Genomic DNA, 15,011 nt, shown 5'->3' on the forward strand with positions numbered 1-15,011 from the left:
ATAGCTAGTTTAAAGGAGCATCAGACTTCCCAAATTTACAGGTGTGATTTACATTGCAGTATTTTTATTTCCTAGCACGTTATATCGCTTTTCCCTAGCATGTTATACCGCTTATTTCCTAGCATGCTATACTGCTTATTTCCTAGCACGTCATATCGTTCTGCTAGCATGTTGTACCCTTTTTTTTATATACCGCATGCTTTATTTGTTTTAGTATACAGTATACCTTAGTATAGGAAAACCTAGTGGTTATATAAGAATTAACATTAAACCTGGAGGTGCTACTACGAAGAGCTTTGGAGCTAAAACTATGGGCAGCACGACAAGAAACAACTTCAAGGTGGATGAGCAACATCAAAACACATTTATAACACCGATCACTTTCCTTAGTTTAAATAACAACCCATAGGATTTCGAGGTGGTTTGCTTAGTGCAATGTAAGCCCTCACATATCACTTTTAGGCATTTGCACAACCATGTTGTGCAATTATAAGTTCTAACACTTTAGGATTTCGAGGTTACCGTAAGGTACGGTGTAAATCCTCCTATCTTTTTAGACAATTTGCACGATGAGATATCGTGTGAACATAAGTCTTAAATTCTAAATAAATTGTAGGATTAAACATTAAATAACATCATTTCAAAGACATAAAGCCAAACAATAGGATAGTTGAGAGGTCACCGGGGTTCTCCCTGGATCTGTGATATCCCCTATTTTTCACTTATTTGGATTCTTAAAAATAAGTGTTCATATTTTGAGCCACTTCCACTTGATTTTCCCATGTCTAATTGTGGAAGCCTAAACTTTGAAATCTGAAAAGTAAAACTACTGATCTTAATCGAGAGTTTTCTTAAGTGACCCTGGTCATTTAAGATGTAATTAACTATAAAGGCTAAACTTGAAATCCAGGTAAAATAAACCCTATCTAATCCTTATATTAGGTAGAGGAACTTGTTGGTCTCATATAAAAATATTTCACAGACCAAACGAATGTCACAAATTCTTTAGTCTAGATGATTGAGTTCTTACTACAATTGATATGTTTATTCTTCGAGATAAGTGTATTACTTGTGGTATTGCGCTCCATCATCCAAACTATCCAAACCAAAATGTGAGACTCGTTTGGAAATGTGAGACTCGTTTGGTCTCGTCTATTTTTAAATTAAAATGTTACTTTTCAAAAAAAAAATCATATTTATATTTAAATTATTTACATATCTTACAAAATTATATCTTCTTCTTTAAAAATCATAAAATCACTATCTTTTTAAAATAAAACGGCTGACACACCCATTGTCGCCGCCCTCCTCCCTTGTCGTCGCAGTCAGGAATAGTGCTTGCCCTGCTATTCGGCCGTTGTCCAACCCGCATCCTTGCTGCCATTGCCCTGGACAGTGTGCCTACTTGTCGTTCTGATAGTTTCTCACATTCCCTTTGTCGACACCATCACCAACTTGTTGTAGCCCCACCATCCGACCTTCTAACCGCCCCTTACTACCTCTTTGGTGATCCAAACCCTCGTCGATCATCACCACCCCTCCAATATCCACCCAAGTTTGGGTTGTTATTATTTGTCGTACTTTCAAATGTCCATGTGTTATTATTTCCACTTTCCATGTGTTGGTTGTCATCGCCAATTAGTTTTTCCAGAAATAATATTTGTTGCTTATTGTTGTTTAGATTAACTCAAGTATCAGGAAAACTGTTTGTCTTTATTGTTTCGAGCTTAGGCGGGAGAAGAGTTAGTTATCACAAGCCATTTTTTGCGCCAGGTATGTAAAATTCCAAACAAATTAATGTGAAAGCAACTTAGAATGGGCTCAGGGCCGCCCAACAATCCCGATCACAGGATTCCAACGAATCCAGGATACCACAAGCAAAATCAATTCCGCATGAATACATCAATCACAAACTGCCAATATCGTTCCTTCCTAATTCAACTTCCATGTGATTTTATTTTCCTTTCTTGATTTATTTCTTATTTTGTTTCTACTTAAAGCTTCTTGCAGGCATGAGACTATTTATATGTTGTTACTTTCTAATTTGAGAAGACTTCTGATTTGTTTGAGTTTTAGAGATTGTAATCTCTGATTTATACCTATGGAGTATTGTATTGTATTCATTTTGCAAGCGGTGTGTCTGCAGCTCATTCGAAAATAGGTGGTGAACCTCCTCGATATCCGCACTCTACTATTTTGTGGTTCTACTATTTCCAACTAGATAGCAGCTAAACTCTTCCATTTTGTTGTCCAACAACAAACCTCAACCTTGATACCTTTCCAAACGCCAACTATCTACTGTTTTCAGCCGACCAACCATCCTTCGTGTTGTTACTACTGTTCAACAAATGAAAGAAGTTGTCTAACAGCAGGAAACTTCTATTTACGGTGTTTTGGATAGTTGTTCCGTCATCATTCATGCTGAATTCAATCTACATCATCCTCCAGCTTCCCATCCTACATTTCTAAACCTCTTAAACACCTTCTAAGAGTCCTAGAACGGTATTAAATAAAGGTTAACTAAAAATTTTTAGTGATTCGTCTTTTCTGGACAAAATCCAAAAATAATTCCCACCATACCAAAAGTATTCCTACCACAATTCCTAATATTAGGCCCCAAATTTTCAAAAACCAACATTCTTACCTCCACCAAATTTTCACCCTAACACTAACCATGCCCTAAATTATTATTTTCTCTAAGCAGGAAATGTGACCGGGAGGACGACACGCTACCAAGGAGAAACCCGTGTAGAAACAGAACTAATTAAAAATAGCAAATTAGGAAAGAAATAAAAAAGAAAGAGAAAATATGCAAAAATTTAGGAGCGGAGCTCCATTCAAATTTACTCGATCGTGGGATTCTCGCAATCCTTACAGGACAGGATCTCGTGCGGGATTGATTTTGCAATCCATGCGGAATTCCACAATCACGAGCAGCAAATTGTAGCCTACAACATCACAAGAAATTCCCACGTCCCGTTTCTCCCCGATTTGGAGCTTCGTCTTCTTCCCATAAAGCTTCTGGACTCGATCTACGATTACCAAAAGATGGAGTCATGCCGAATTGATTCAGCTTACGAAATCCTGAAATCACAGGAATCCCGCGATAGGGATCGTGGGACGCCCGATCACGCAGTCTTGTGGGATGCTACCTTCTCACTTAAACATACTGTTTAGTGGGGTGAATTGATAGAGTTGAACGAATGAGGCTATAGACATTTATAAGAATGCAGGCATCCAATAAACATCATAGTTGTGTCTAATAAGGACAAACTTATTTGCACAGCAATCATAATAGCATTTTCCTTACTGGTATGGTAGAAGTTTTCATTGGCAAACCAATGCACAATTTAAATCAAGCCAACCAATATATACCGCCCAAGCTGTTCCAATACGAGTAGGGAAGAGCTATATTGAGTCAGTAGGCAGAAACTGAAAGCTCTGGATAGGTCAAAGTTTGCACCGAACCCAGCCCTCCCAAGTGAAACTCCAAAAATGAGCGCCAACACATTCATCAATTAGAGCTACTCCAACGGTACATCTCACTTCTCTTAGGTTTCCATAAATTTCATGCATTTACAGACTTTTTTTATTATTACAATTAATGATATTATAACCCTCGTATTTTGCACTTTAGATTCAACATATTCATGAAAACCATAAGAGACACTTGCAGAAAGAATGAAAAATAAAATTAGAATGTGCTTAACACTGGCCTTGCAATATATATTCTAAGAGAGGTGCATAGAAGAGCTGCATAGAAATGCTTACCCTGGAGCTCTCTTCATCCCTCTCGTAAGCTTTGTATAAACTAGCTGGCAATGAAACTGTATTAGCTAACTCTGAAACATCTGCTTGATCAGGAACCAACTTCTTTGTAATTGACAGTCCAAGATCCGAAAGAGCATGTGATGTCTGTAGTTTATGAGTAATACAATTACATTAACGCATAAAAGCCTATAAAAACATTAGAAATTGAATGTTTTGTGCAAGATGATGATATATCATATCAGATCGTGTAAATGATGTTTACGTACTCTAGACCTTGCACAGTCTGTAGCATCTTCTGAACATTTAATACTACGGAATATAGCTACAATTGCAGCATAACTATCCTTTCCTCTGTCAGAACAAGCTCCTGATTGCCAGCCATCATCTCCAAGTAACAGCACAGAAAGAAATAAATGCAACCGCCTGGCAGCTATAATAAAATTAGCAAACTGGAGAAAATGCTTATTACTCGAGACATTTACAAACATAGCACAAAACAGAGCTAAAATGAATATGTATTTACAAACTTCAAACCTAAGCTTTCATATTTACACAACAGCATTAAAATTTTTAACATCACATAAAAAATAGTACTCATACCACTTTTTAAAAGTGAAAAACACCTCATGCATAGTTTTAAAGCACCAAAGTGTTATGTAAATACGTAAGCATAGGTGTGAGATATGATACATAAGAATTGTGTGCTACTTATGTAAATTTCCCTCATTAATAATGTTATTGGTATCAATAAATTCAAACTTACTAAGGGGCTGTTCAGCTGAGTGAAAATTTGATGAAAACACAACACTTAGCATGCATATTTAATTTTTTGGAATTGAAGTAAAGTTATTTTATTTTATAGCTCATTTCCTTCAAAATTTTAAATGTTATCAAGTTGGCTGCATTTACATTACATTGCAACCCAAAAATCGAAGTAGATAATATGAATAAAATGAAAAAACAAAATAAAATCTTCCATCATAGTGCGGCACGCACACAAAAAAATAAAATATCATGCAGGTAACACTTTCAGCGTACTAGATGCTTCAGCAGATCTTACAAAACGCAAATGTTTAATAACTTTCCTCAACTGAGAAGAACTCTTTTAAATGTAAACATCAAAGATATCTTGCAATCTAGATCATTATTTTCATTAGCATTTTGGGTTCATTTTTATCATCCTTCTTCAACAATATCATCAATATTGTCCACCTTATATGTAGCCCCATCTATTTTCCAATTGTTTGCTCAGAACGAGCACCTTAAATTAATATAAAGACATACAACAACCCATATTTGAGGCTTTTTTTTAAGGATTTATTTAAAATGCATGACTTTAACAAATGTAGTTTATTTTATTAATCTGAAATTAACTGGTTGGATGCCAAGCATATAAAGAAATATTGTTTCTCTCCACTTGTACTTGAAACAAACATAATGTCCATGCCACCAACGCACCACATCAATGCCCCACAAAAAAAGTCTGGCGTGTATCCAAATCACAACCCCCAATTCTTACAATTTGTAGAAAGGTGGAGATGATTGTAATATCATATTTCTCAATTATAAAATTACAACTCTTCTCCTTATATAAAAAGGAACGACTAGAGCAAACTTAATTACAACTTACCAAACATAAATTAACACAAAGAGGAAAGAAATATGACATAACAAAAAGAGAACAAAAAGGAATAACACTAAAATAGGAAACTCATACTTCCAAACTCCCCCTCAAGCTGGGCCATAGATGTTGTAAAGGCTCAGCTTGGTATTCAAATCAGTGAAGCAACCTAGAGGTAGAGTATAGTAAAAAAGTCAGCGACTTGAAGATGAGTTGGAAAGTAGATTAAGTGAATAATGCCTCCATTGACATTTTTTGAGATGAAATGTCTATCAATCTCAGCATGTTTGGTCCTGTCATGATACACAAACTTCTTTGCAATACTAATGACGGTCTAGCTATCACAGAACATCTTTATAGCATTGACCGTAGAGTATCTCAACTCACTTAGTAACTTTGAATCTACACTCTATCACAAATTCCTAAAGTAAGTGTCCGGTACTCAAATTTTGCATTACTTTTAGAGACCATTGTTTGCTTCTTGCTCTCTATGTGACAAAATTTCCCCAGACATAGGAACAATACCAATAAGCAGACCTTCCAGTGAGTTCTTCTACCCAAGTAACATCAGTGTAAACATCTACCTCCTTGTTGTCTGATTTTTTAAACTATAACCCTCCATCAGGGGTCTTCTTAAGAAATTTCAATATTTTGTAAATCATCTCCAAATATTCTTTATGGACTATTCATATTTTGACTCAAAATGCCGACAGAATAAGTGATATCGGGTATAATGTGTGACAGAAGATAATGTTACACATTAATCTTTAGTATGTCTTTTTCCGCTAGTGCCTCTTCTCCCTCTCAAAGTAACTTTTGCTGAAATCCATAAGAGTCTCAACAGGTTTAAATCCTAGCATTCATGTCCCTTTCAATATGTCTAGGGTACACTTTCTTAAGGATATCACAATACCCATCTTAGAACTGACAACTTCCATACCCATAAAATATCTCATCGCTCATAGATTCTTAATTTCAAATTCGGTGGCAATTGATTTTCCCATCTCCTTTTCATCATCACCAATCAGAATCATATCATCTATATAAAATAAGAGTATAGCCTTCTAACCTTCATGAGCATGCATTATGAACAGTGTATGGTCTTGATATTAGATGTATCCATTAATTTTACAAATCAGATGTTTATTTGAGTCATTTTCCGGTTTTGGTAGGATTTTCATATACACTTCTTCCTCAAAGTCTCCATTTAGAATTAGAAATTCATTCTTGATATGAAATTGATGTTGTTCTCATTCTTTGTTCATTGCCAAGGAAAGGAAAACTCTTAACAATGTTTGATTTGGTCACCGGGGCAAATGCGTCTTGATAGTCTATCCCATGAGATTGAGTAAAATTGTTGGCCAACAAACTAGCCTTCAACATCTCAATGCTCCCATCTACGTTGTAGTTGGCATTGAGGCCACCTTTGCAATAGGTTTGTTATAAAGAAGAAACTTTGTAAAGATTCATGTGTCATTTAGATCAAGTGCTTGAATCTCCTCTTCAACTGCCTTTTTTCCATTTTAGACTTTGGAGTGCTTCATAAAAAGACGTGTATCTTAACACTATCAAAATTAGATACAAAGAATTTATAAGTTGATGATAACTTATCATACGCAACATAATCCTGAATAGGATAATTTGTGCAACTGTCCCTATCTTCTCCACCGGATTATACCTCCTTTGAAAATTTAGAGATATGGGAATTTAGGTTTGGTTGTGAACAGTCTTGTAGTTGCATATTATCTTTATCACGCTCGGTGAATTTCTTTCTCCTAGTATACAAATGAAGTTTTGTGTTATCAATCTCAGGTTGAATGTTCTCAATTAGGGGAACATGAGAGACAAGGTGGTTAGAGGAAGGAGAATAGGTTGTAATAACTTTGGATCAGTGTTGGAATCCCAAGTTGCGTAGGGAAGTATAATAGATTGTGATGACTCTCAATCAGTGTGACTATCCAGAGTAGTGTCCCAAGTCTAATCTTCACCTGGACTCTCCTCCTTAATATCAGATTTAGGGTAATATGGTTGGTTTTCAAAGAAGATTACATCTTTGGAGTTATAATTTTTTTTTTGTCATGGGACAATAAAACTTGTGTCCCTTTTTGTAGAAACACACTAAAAAAAATACAAGTGAAGGATTTTAGGTCAAACTTTGTACGGTTTGGTTAGTGAATGTGAACAAAGAAGACGACCAATATTTTTAGAGAAAGATTGGATGAGAAAACACTGACATGAGGGAATTTTTTTCATCACAATATCGAGACGGGATTTGACTCTAATGACCCTGTTTGGCATAATATTAATGAAATAGATGGTTGTAAGTAATTGTCCTAAGAACTTTTGAAAAATTGTGAGAAAGCATTATAGACTTTGGTACATCAAGAAAATGTCTACTCTTCCTATCAACTATCCCATTTTATTGTGAAATTTCAACACAGGAACTCATATGGATGATATTATTCTTTGTAAGGTAGGGTACAAGGATATAATTGAAGTATTCTTTTCTATTAATAATTTTGAGAATATAAATTTTGCATTGGAACTGAGTGGAAATCGTATTATGAGAGAACTAAAAGGTTTGTGTAGTTCTAAATTTTTCCTTCGTGGGTAATATCCAACTGTTCTAGTGTGGCCATCAATAAAAGAGACAAACCATCTAGCTACATTAATTGGTTTCAATTTTGATAGTACCCAAATGTCACTATGAATGATAGAAAAATAATGTGAGTTTCTACAGGGACAGAAGATTGACAGGATTCACACCGATAAACTTTGATTTTCTTATTAATAAAGAGATAAGGGTACAGTTTTATAACATAATAAAAATTGGGATGACTAAGACAACAATGTCATAATAAAACTTGACATTCAACAAAATCAGCCATCACAAACTAAGAAATATGGGAAGATGATGATGAAGAAAACACTTGTGTTAAGAGAATAGATTTCCTTGAGCATGTATAGACCTTGATGCAATTTATAACTGTGGAACACCTTCTCCGAATCCACTGCCCAAAATTCACGTGTTAGAATGAAATTTAGCAAAACAGTTCAAGCATTAGTAAACTTGCTAATTGACAATAAATTGCAATCTAATTGGGGAACATAAAACACGGAAGAGAACTTAATATCTTTGGAGACCTTCACTTCTCATTTCCCAACAATTTTGAAGTGGGAACCATCAGCAAGTTTGACAAATTTGGAGTAGGTGAACTCTTGATAGTTGGTGAGAGCATGCATATCACCATTTATGTGATCATATCTGAGGTCAAAATCTTCCATTTTCAGAGAGAAAGGACATGATACCTTAGTGTATCATCAAGTTGGTTGGCCACTCACTCATGCTTGAAATAAGATTCTTCAACATCTTCAGATGTTCCTTTGTGAAAGGGTTAAAGGTTGACCAACCCTTCAAAAGAGATCAAAATATGGGCCTTGCTGACTTAATATTTCCTCCATTACTCAGGTTTCCATTCTGCAGGTTTTTCATATATTTTCTAGCGCATGTCCTTTGTTTGACCAAGTTTATTGTAATCACCACACAAGAGGCAATTAGCCTCCAAAGTGAAACTCGACGTCTTCATACCGTACTTGGTAATAAATCCTTTGTATTTACGGTTGCAGCTTGTTACAAGTGGAAAGATAGTCACAAATGTTGTAGGAAGAAAGGCTTGGTGAGTGGTTTTTATAGAAGAGGAGTCTATTGGTTTTGCGGCTACTAGTGTTGTTAGAAGAAAATTAAGACGGCAACAACGTGAACAACGGAGGGCCTGAAGCAAGAAGGAATAGAGCTGTAGGGTAGATTTAACGCCAGCTAAAGGGATTTCAATTACTGTCGGCTGAAGTTTCGACGACTGGAATGAGTTCTAGACGCTATTGAACTTATCAATCCTCTAAGGCAGCTTAGGATTTCCACTAGAGAGAGAATCCAATTGAGGGAAGGAATTGACTCTGTGCAGACAGAAAGGTGGGGGCGCACAGAAAGAATAGTGAAAGCGGTCTACATGCCTGTGTAAGCGAAAAGAATCGTGTACGCAATCTACACCCCTGTGCGGACGAAAAGAATCATGGAATGTGCAATTGAAGGATGCGATCTGTGACATACTGAAAGAATCACATTTAAGTGATCTGTGCGCCTACTACGAACCAATCTATTTGAGAGAAGAAAAGCTAGGTTTTGTTACTTAGCTTTGATACAATGTAGAAAGGGGGAGAAAACCACATTATCTTACTTCTCAACTATCAAATTACAACTTTTCTCCTCATATAATAAGGAACAACTAGAACAAACATAATTAAAATCATTACAGAGGAAAGAAATATGACATAAAAAAGAGAAAAAAATGGAATAATAATAATAGGAAACTCATAATTCCATAAAAGAAAATAAAAGCAAAAAAAAAAACATATTTGGAGAAGAAAACAGTCGTCCGATATTTGCGACGGAATTTTTGAACGCAAGTATTAATGTTGAATTTACGGTTGTAAAGCGGTGAATAATAAGTTCTGATCTTTACAACAGATTTTGTGTCTGATTTGCTTCATAAAGTTCGAAAGAAAAAAACATTCTGAAAATGGTGAAACTTCAACTGGAGTTGTGACGGTGTTGACGTCGAATAAAACAATGTTAAAACTTTACTTGTTAGCGTCAATTAGACGAAAATCCAACGCAAATAACATAAATAACTCATCTCGCCCGCCTAAATTTCATTTCTGAGCGCTTTGTCTCTCGCTCTCTCCTTCTTCTCTAAACTCTCTCAAGCTCCCTCGCCCCTTCCCCTCTCTCTCTCCCTTTCCCTTCCGGTTTCGCTCAAAACTATCGCTTTCCCGAACAAACCTTCGCAATACAGTCACCTTTAGAGCTAGCTAGAGAGGGAACAATCGGATCGTGCTTACAGAGACCGCCAAAACTCCCCTCTTCCTTCAACTCTGCTCCTATCAGAAAGCAATGAAGAAGGTAAGTCTATTTGCGCCATTATTTTCATTCATATGTGATATGCATGTAAAAATTGATATTTAGGTGTAACGTGTATAAAATGCATAGATGATGTGGTATGTATGTAAAAACTAAATTTTTTGTGTTAAGTAAGTATATACATAGAAGTTCAGAGATATGTATGTAAAAAATTAAAGTTTAAGTGTTAGGTGCGTATAAACAAAAAAAATTAGTGATATGCATGAAATGCATATAAATATATATATGTAGGTGATGTGGTATGAATGTAAAAAAATTAAGTTTGGTGTTAGGTATATGGGTAAGGGTACAGTCGTATGCATGTAAAAATTGAAGATTAATGAGGATCCATATTTTAGCATTAGGTTTATATAAATTATTGTGGACTACATTTTAAATATTTTTTGACTATATGCCAAGCTTCCCAAACATCCATCGGGAGCTTCATAGACAACAAAGCTACACATACCTTGGCGCTTACGATACCCTACATAGCGTTATGGTGCTAGGCCTAGTATCTTGTGTTCCAGTTAGCTTTTAGATATATTTAAGATTGAGGTTGGAATAATGTGAGAATTACTTTTAGATCAACTTGAAGAGCCTAGAGTAGAAATTTTATCAAGAGAGCTCTTCCCCTTCTCTTCTTCTTTGTTCTCTATTTTAGCTTAAGTGAGCCACTTAACCACCCTATAAAGACAATGAGAATGAACTTCCTCTCCATCTCTTTCTCTTCAAAGTTGAAGTAGATTTCTAATTAAAGCTTGGAGAAAAGCTTAAAGAGGAGTTACCAGCTAATAAATTTTCTAGTTCATGCATAGAAGACATAGTGAGATGGAGGCTGTCTTCAACCCAGTCATGATGAGATCTTCTTTTTCCTTTTAAGATTTGGTTTGGAGTAATATAGATTTTAGGTTTAGTTTTGCGTTGATTGTAGTTTAATTAAGATTTGATTTTAGGTAGCTTTTCTTAGTTTATGTTTCATTTATGGGTTTTAAATTAACCTTCTTGCATTTTAAATTATGTAATTTGGCTTGAGTTTAAGTTTGGAATTGAATATAGCATGGGGATTGTGTGGTTAGTGTTTAGATGATTTATGTTAAAACTTGATTAATTTAAGTCTATTCAAGTTTTAACACTATCTCTTGTCATTTTAGGTTTAGGTTCAGAGGAAAGGTTAAGCTTGAAAGCTTAGAATTCTAGGCTTAATGAGTTACCCTATGCTTATGTTAATGTCGATTTTAAGTTTATTTTCACTTTAAATTGGATGGTTGAAGTGAATAAATGCATAAGACCTATTGTACATAGAAAAGAACCATTTAGACTAGAGCATAAATTTTATAAGACAACGGTGAGCCTTGCAATGCTTGCAGAATGTTAGCCTATAAAAGAAGCATAAAAGTAAGTTAGTTTAAACTTATGCTAAAGTGGATGAGTGGCTTTACACAATGAAACAAAATTTGAAATGAATATATCCATGAACTTTTTGTTTTCTTTTGCCACGTATGTCATACTTGTCCTATTTTTTATTCTTGTTTAAACATATTTACAATATGTTTCCTGTTTAGATTTTTGCACATTCCTCCTTTTACTTGTCTATACTGCTCCTGATTATTTTTTTTATTAGTCCTACTACAGATGGTCACATGTGGTGCTAGTGAGAGGGTGAATATCAGTTAAAAAAATGATTTTTTCATATTTACTTTGACTCTTAATGTTTAAAATGACAATTAATAATTATCTTTTATAATGTAGGAAGAATAAGAGCAGCTCAGGGATCCCGGACTCCGAGCACTGCCAGCAGTAGTGACAGTCAGCCTACCACTATGCAATCTAAGTTAAAGCTATAGATGCAGGCAACGAGAATGAAGCAGGTCGAGATCTATCGTGCTTTTGTGGGTAGCACGAGCTAGTCACACCCGAGTATTGCAGAGCTTGTTAGGGAAGTCACTGCTATGACTAAAGAGGTTCGCCATCTACGTGAAGGCCAACAGAGAAATGAGTGGAGCATAGCACGTCTGACGGAGATTATAGAAGATCGTTAGGGCAAGTGAAATGTGACTATTCTAGTCGAGGCGGATAAGGAAGAAAAGGATGAGTAAGAGGAGTTTTTACGTATTTTTAATTTAGGAAATGTTTGAACTTGCATTGATCAGGGTGTAGATCTAAATTTTTTATAATTTAGATTTGTGATGGTATCTTCTTTTTCAGTATTGATATTTTTAAGAGCTTTAATCTGTGATATGGTTGGATATATTGTTGTTGTGATGTAAATTAAATGTTGTGTGTAGGTTGTTGAAATGTAATTAATTTTTAAAAAATTTTTATGTTAGATTTTTGCGTCCAATTTGCGTCTAACAATCCGACGTGTTATCCATCGAACTTGGTTTGACGCAAATCCGAAGGTAATTAGACAATATTATTTATTCGGGGAGCCTCTTGGCACTCCAATTTGAATCACTTTTCCAAGGCTTCATTTATACTATATTAACCAGTTTACATTGTTCTCTTAAACTTCAACATTTAAAAAACCTTTACGAATGGTTGTTGTAATAGCCCGTCATGTTAGGCTATATGTGGTTGATGTTGCTGATCTAGGTGGATTGGACCTTCACTTTTCAAAATGTGTGGATAAGGGGTTTGTCTTTCAAATATTGGCAAACTGTGAAATTTAAAAAGTATACCATTGTACTCCTTTTGTCAAATTTTTAGACAAATTATCATAATGTTTCAATGCTCATTTTGAGGTGTGGAACCTTTTATTTAAATTGTAAAACCTGAATATCTATTGACCCTATAAAAAATATCAGCTTATTTATGATCAGACCAAAGCTCAAAATCCATATGCAGGTTCATTCTCTTTTCAAGAGAAAGTGGTTGATGTTCCCACTTCTCCTACAGCCTTGTGATGATCATTTCACGTTACTAAAACTATTATTAATTCTCTGCAAATTCTTGAAATGCCTCAACAACTTCCTAGTGGCAAACAAAACGATGAATATTTGTCCTAACATGTTTTTATTCAGATTGTAGGATTTCATGTACCATATTCCAAAAGTAGTAGAAATAAAAAAAAACTTATCATCACTATTTTATTCTTACTAGGCTGCGGACTGAAAGACCAAATAAAATCTTTGTTCCTTCTTTTGCCTAGTTGTACGAATCTTTTGACTGTAACATTTATTGGTAAATGTCATTAATGTATTCTTATTATTATCCGGCTAATACATTTCCCTTTAAAAAAATGCTACGATACATTATACCTACATCCCCACTATATATGAGTCCTATTGTATCTAGAAACCCCAAGTGATATAATCATGAATAACATTTGAAGGTTTGTTTGATGAAGAAGCCAAGCAACATTGATGTTGTAGGTGTATTTTTTAGATGGAAATATATATTAGTTTTAGTCTTCTATCAACCTTTTCAATCACCAGCCATTTATATTTGAACATGTGTTATTTGTTCTTCAGCACTAGTAAACTTGTATATTTTCATTGTAATGATATGGATTATTAAAAAAAAAGATTTTATATCTTCCATCTGTATAAGGGATTGGCCATTTACCTCACCATAAACTTTTGATAAAATCAGAACTTATTTGAAACATATATTAATTTTTCCCATTTTGATTTATTTAAGAGGCTGTCAAAAACCAAAGGCTCTAAGAGGTAAGCTCAATTCTCATTTTAGAGTTATGCTAGATTAATAAATCAATCTTACAAGGTACCAATATCAATGCTACGTCAGGAAAACATACAGGAAACATCAATGCACCCGGCTATTAGAAGTCCCTTGCGGTATGAATTTAATATTTATCCAGAACGGAAGATATCCCATATGATTAGATCCATAATGTCTTTGATACTTCCCAAACATAAAATAGGAGTTTGACTATATCTTCAACTTTAATTTCACATGTACATTTGAGTTCTTTTATTGATATTTTGTGCTTATCAATAACAGCTATAGTATCCAAAACAATAGAAAATAATTGGAGTTCTTCTAAAACTCTCTCTCCCTCTCCTTTTGCTACCAGCGTACCCAAGAAGCAAATAAAAGATTACCCAAGACTAGCAGCGGCTTCTCAAAGCTCATGGAATCCCTTATGGAATCTCTTTGAGACGTGAATAATGACAATCAGAAGCCTTCATCTTGATCAAGAGCGACAAATTTTAATTGTGAAGCATGCTCTTTCTCGAAAACCATGACTCTCGCTCCCTCTCCTTTTTCTATTTAGCCCAGAAGCAAATAAGAGATTACCCAAGACTCAAGCAGCTACTCCAAGCCCATGGAATCCCTTATGGAGTACCTTTGAGACATGAATAATGGCAATGAGAGGACCTCATCTTGATCAAGAACAGCAAAGTTTAATTGTGAAGCATGCACTCTTGATCAAGAACAACAAATTTTAATTGTGAAGCATGCTCTTTCTCCCAAACCAAGACTCTCAATATTCTTTTTGTTTTGTCACAGTTCACCTTAGCCAAGTCTTCACATGCATGCGACTTGAGAAGCCCCCATCTTGATCAAGAACAAATTTTAATTGTTCAACATGCTCTTTCTCCCAAACCATGACTCTCAAATTTCCTCTTGTTTTACCATAGTTCACCTTATGTAATTCTTCAAACATATATACATATATATATACATATATATATA

The 15,011-nt window shown here is 34.9% G+C and overlaps 1 protein-coding gene across 1 annotated transcript in view; it reads right to left on the reverse strand.

The window, feature by feature from the left end:
- LOC110037675 (sister chromatid cohesion protein PDS5 homolog A) overlaps window positions 1-15,011 on the reverse strand; it is a 64,552-nt gene that overhangs the window by 20,731 nt on the left and 28,810 nt on the right. The window contains exons 21-22 of the mRNA XM_020742374.1: window positions 4,038-4,194; window positions 3,772-3,915 (exon numbers count right to left, since the gene is read on the reverse strand). Coding sequence (XP_020598033.1) covers window positions 3,772-3,915; window positions 4,038-4,194 — 301 coding nt within the window. The remainder of the gene's footprint in view (window positions 1-3,771; window positions 3,916-4,037; window positions 4,195-15,011) is intronic.

This window comes from Phalaenopsis equestris, unplaced genomic scaffold (assembly GCF_001263595.1).
Source record: "Phalaenopsis equestris unplaced genomic scaffold, ASM126359v1 Scaffold223304, whole genome shotgun sequence".
In the NCBI taxonomy this organism is placed as follows: Eukaryota; Viridiplantae; Streptophyta; class Magnoliopsida; order Asparagales; family Orchidaceae; genus Phalaenopsis; species Phalaenopsis equestris.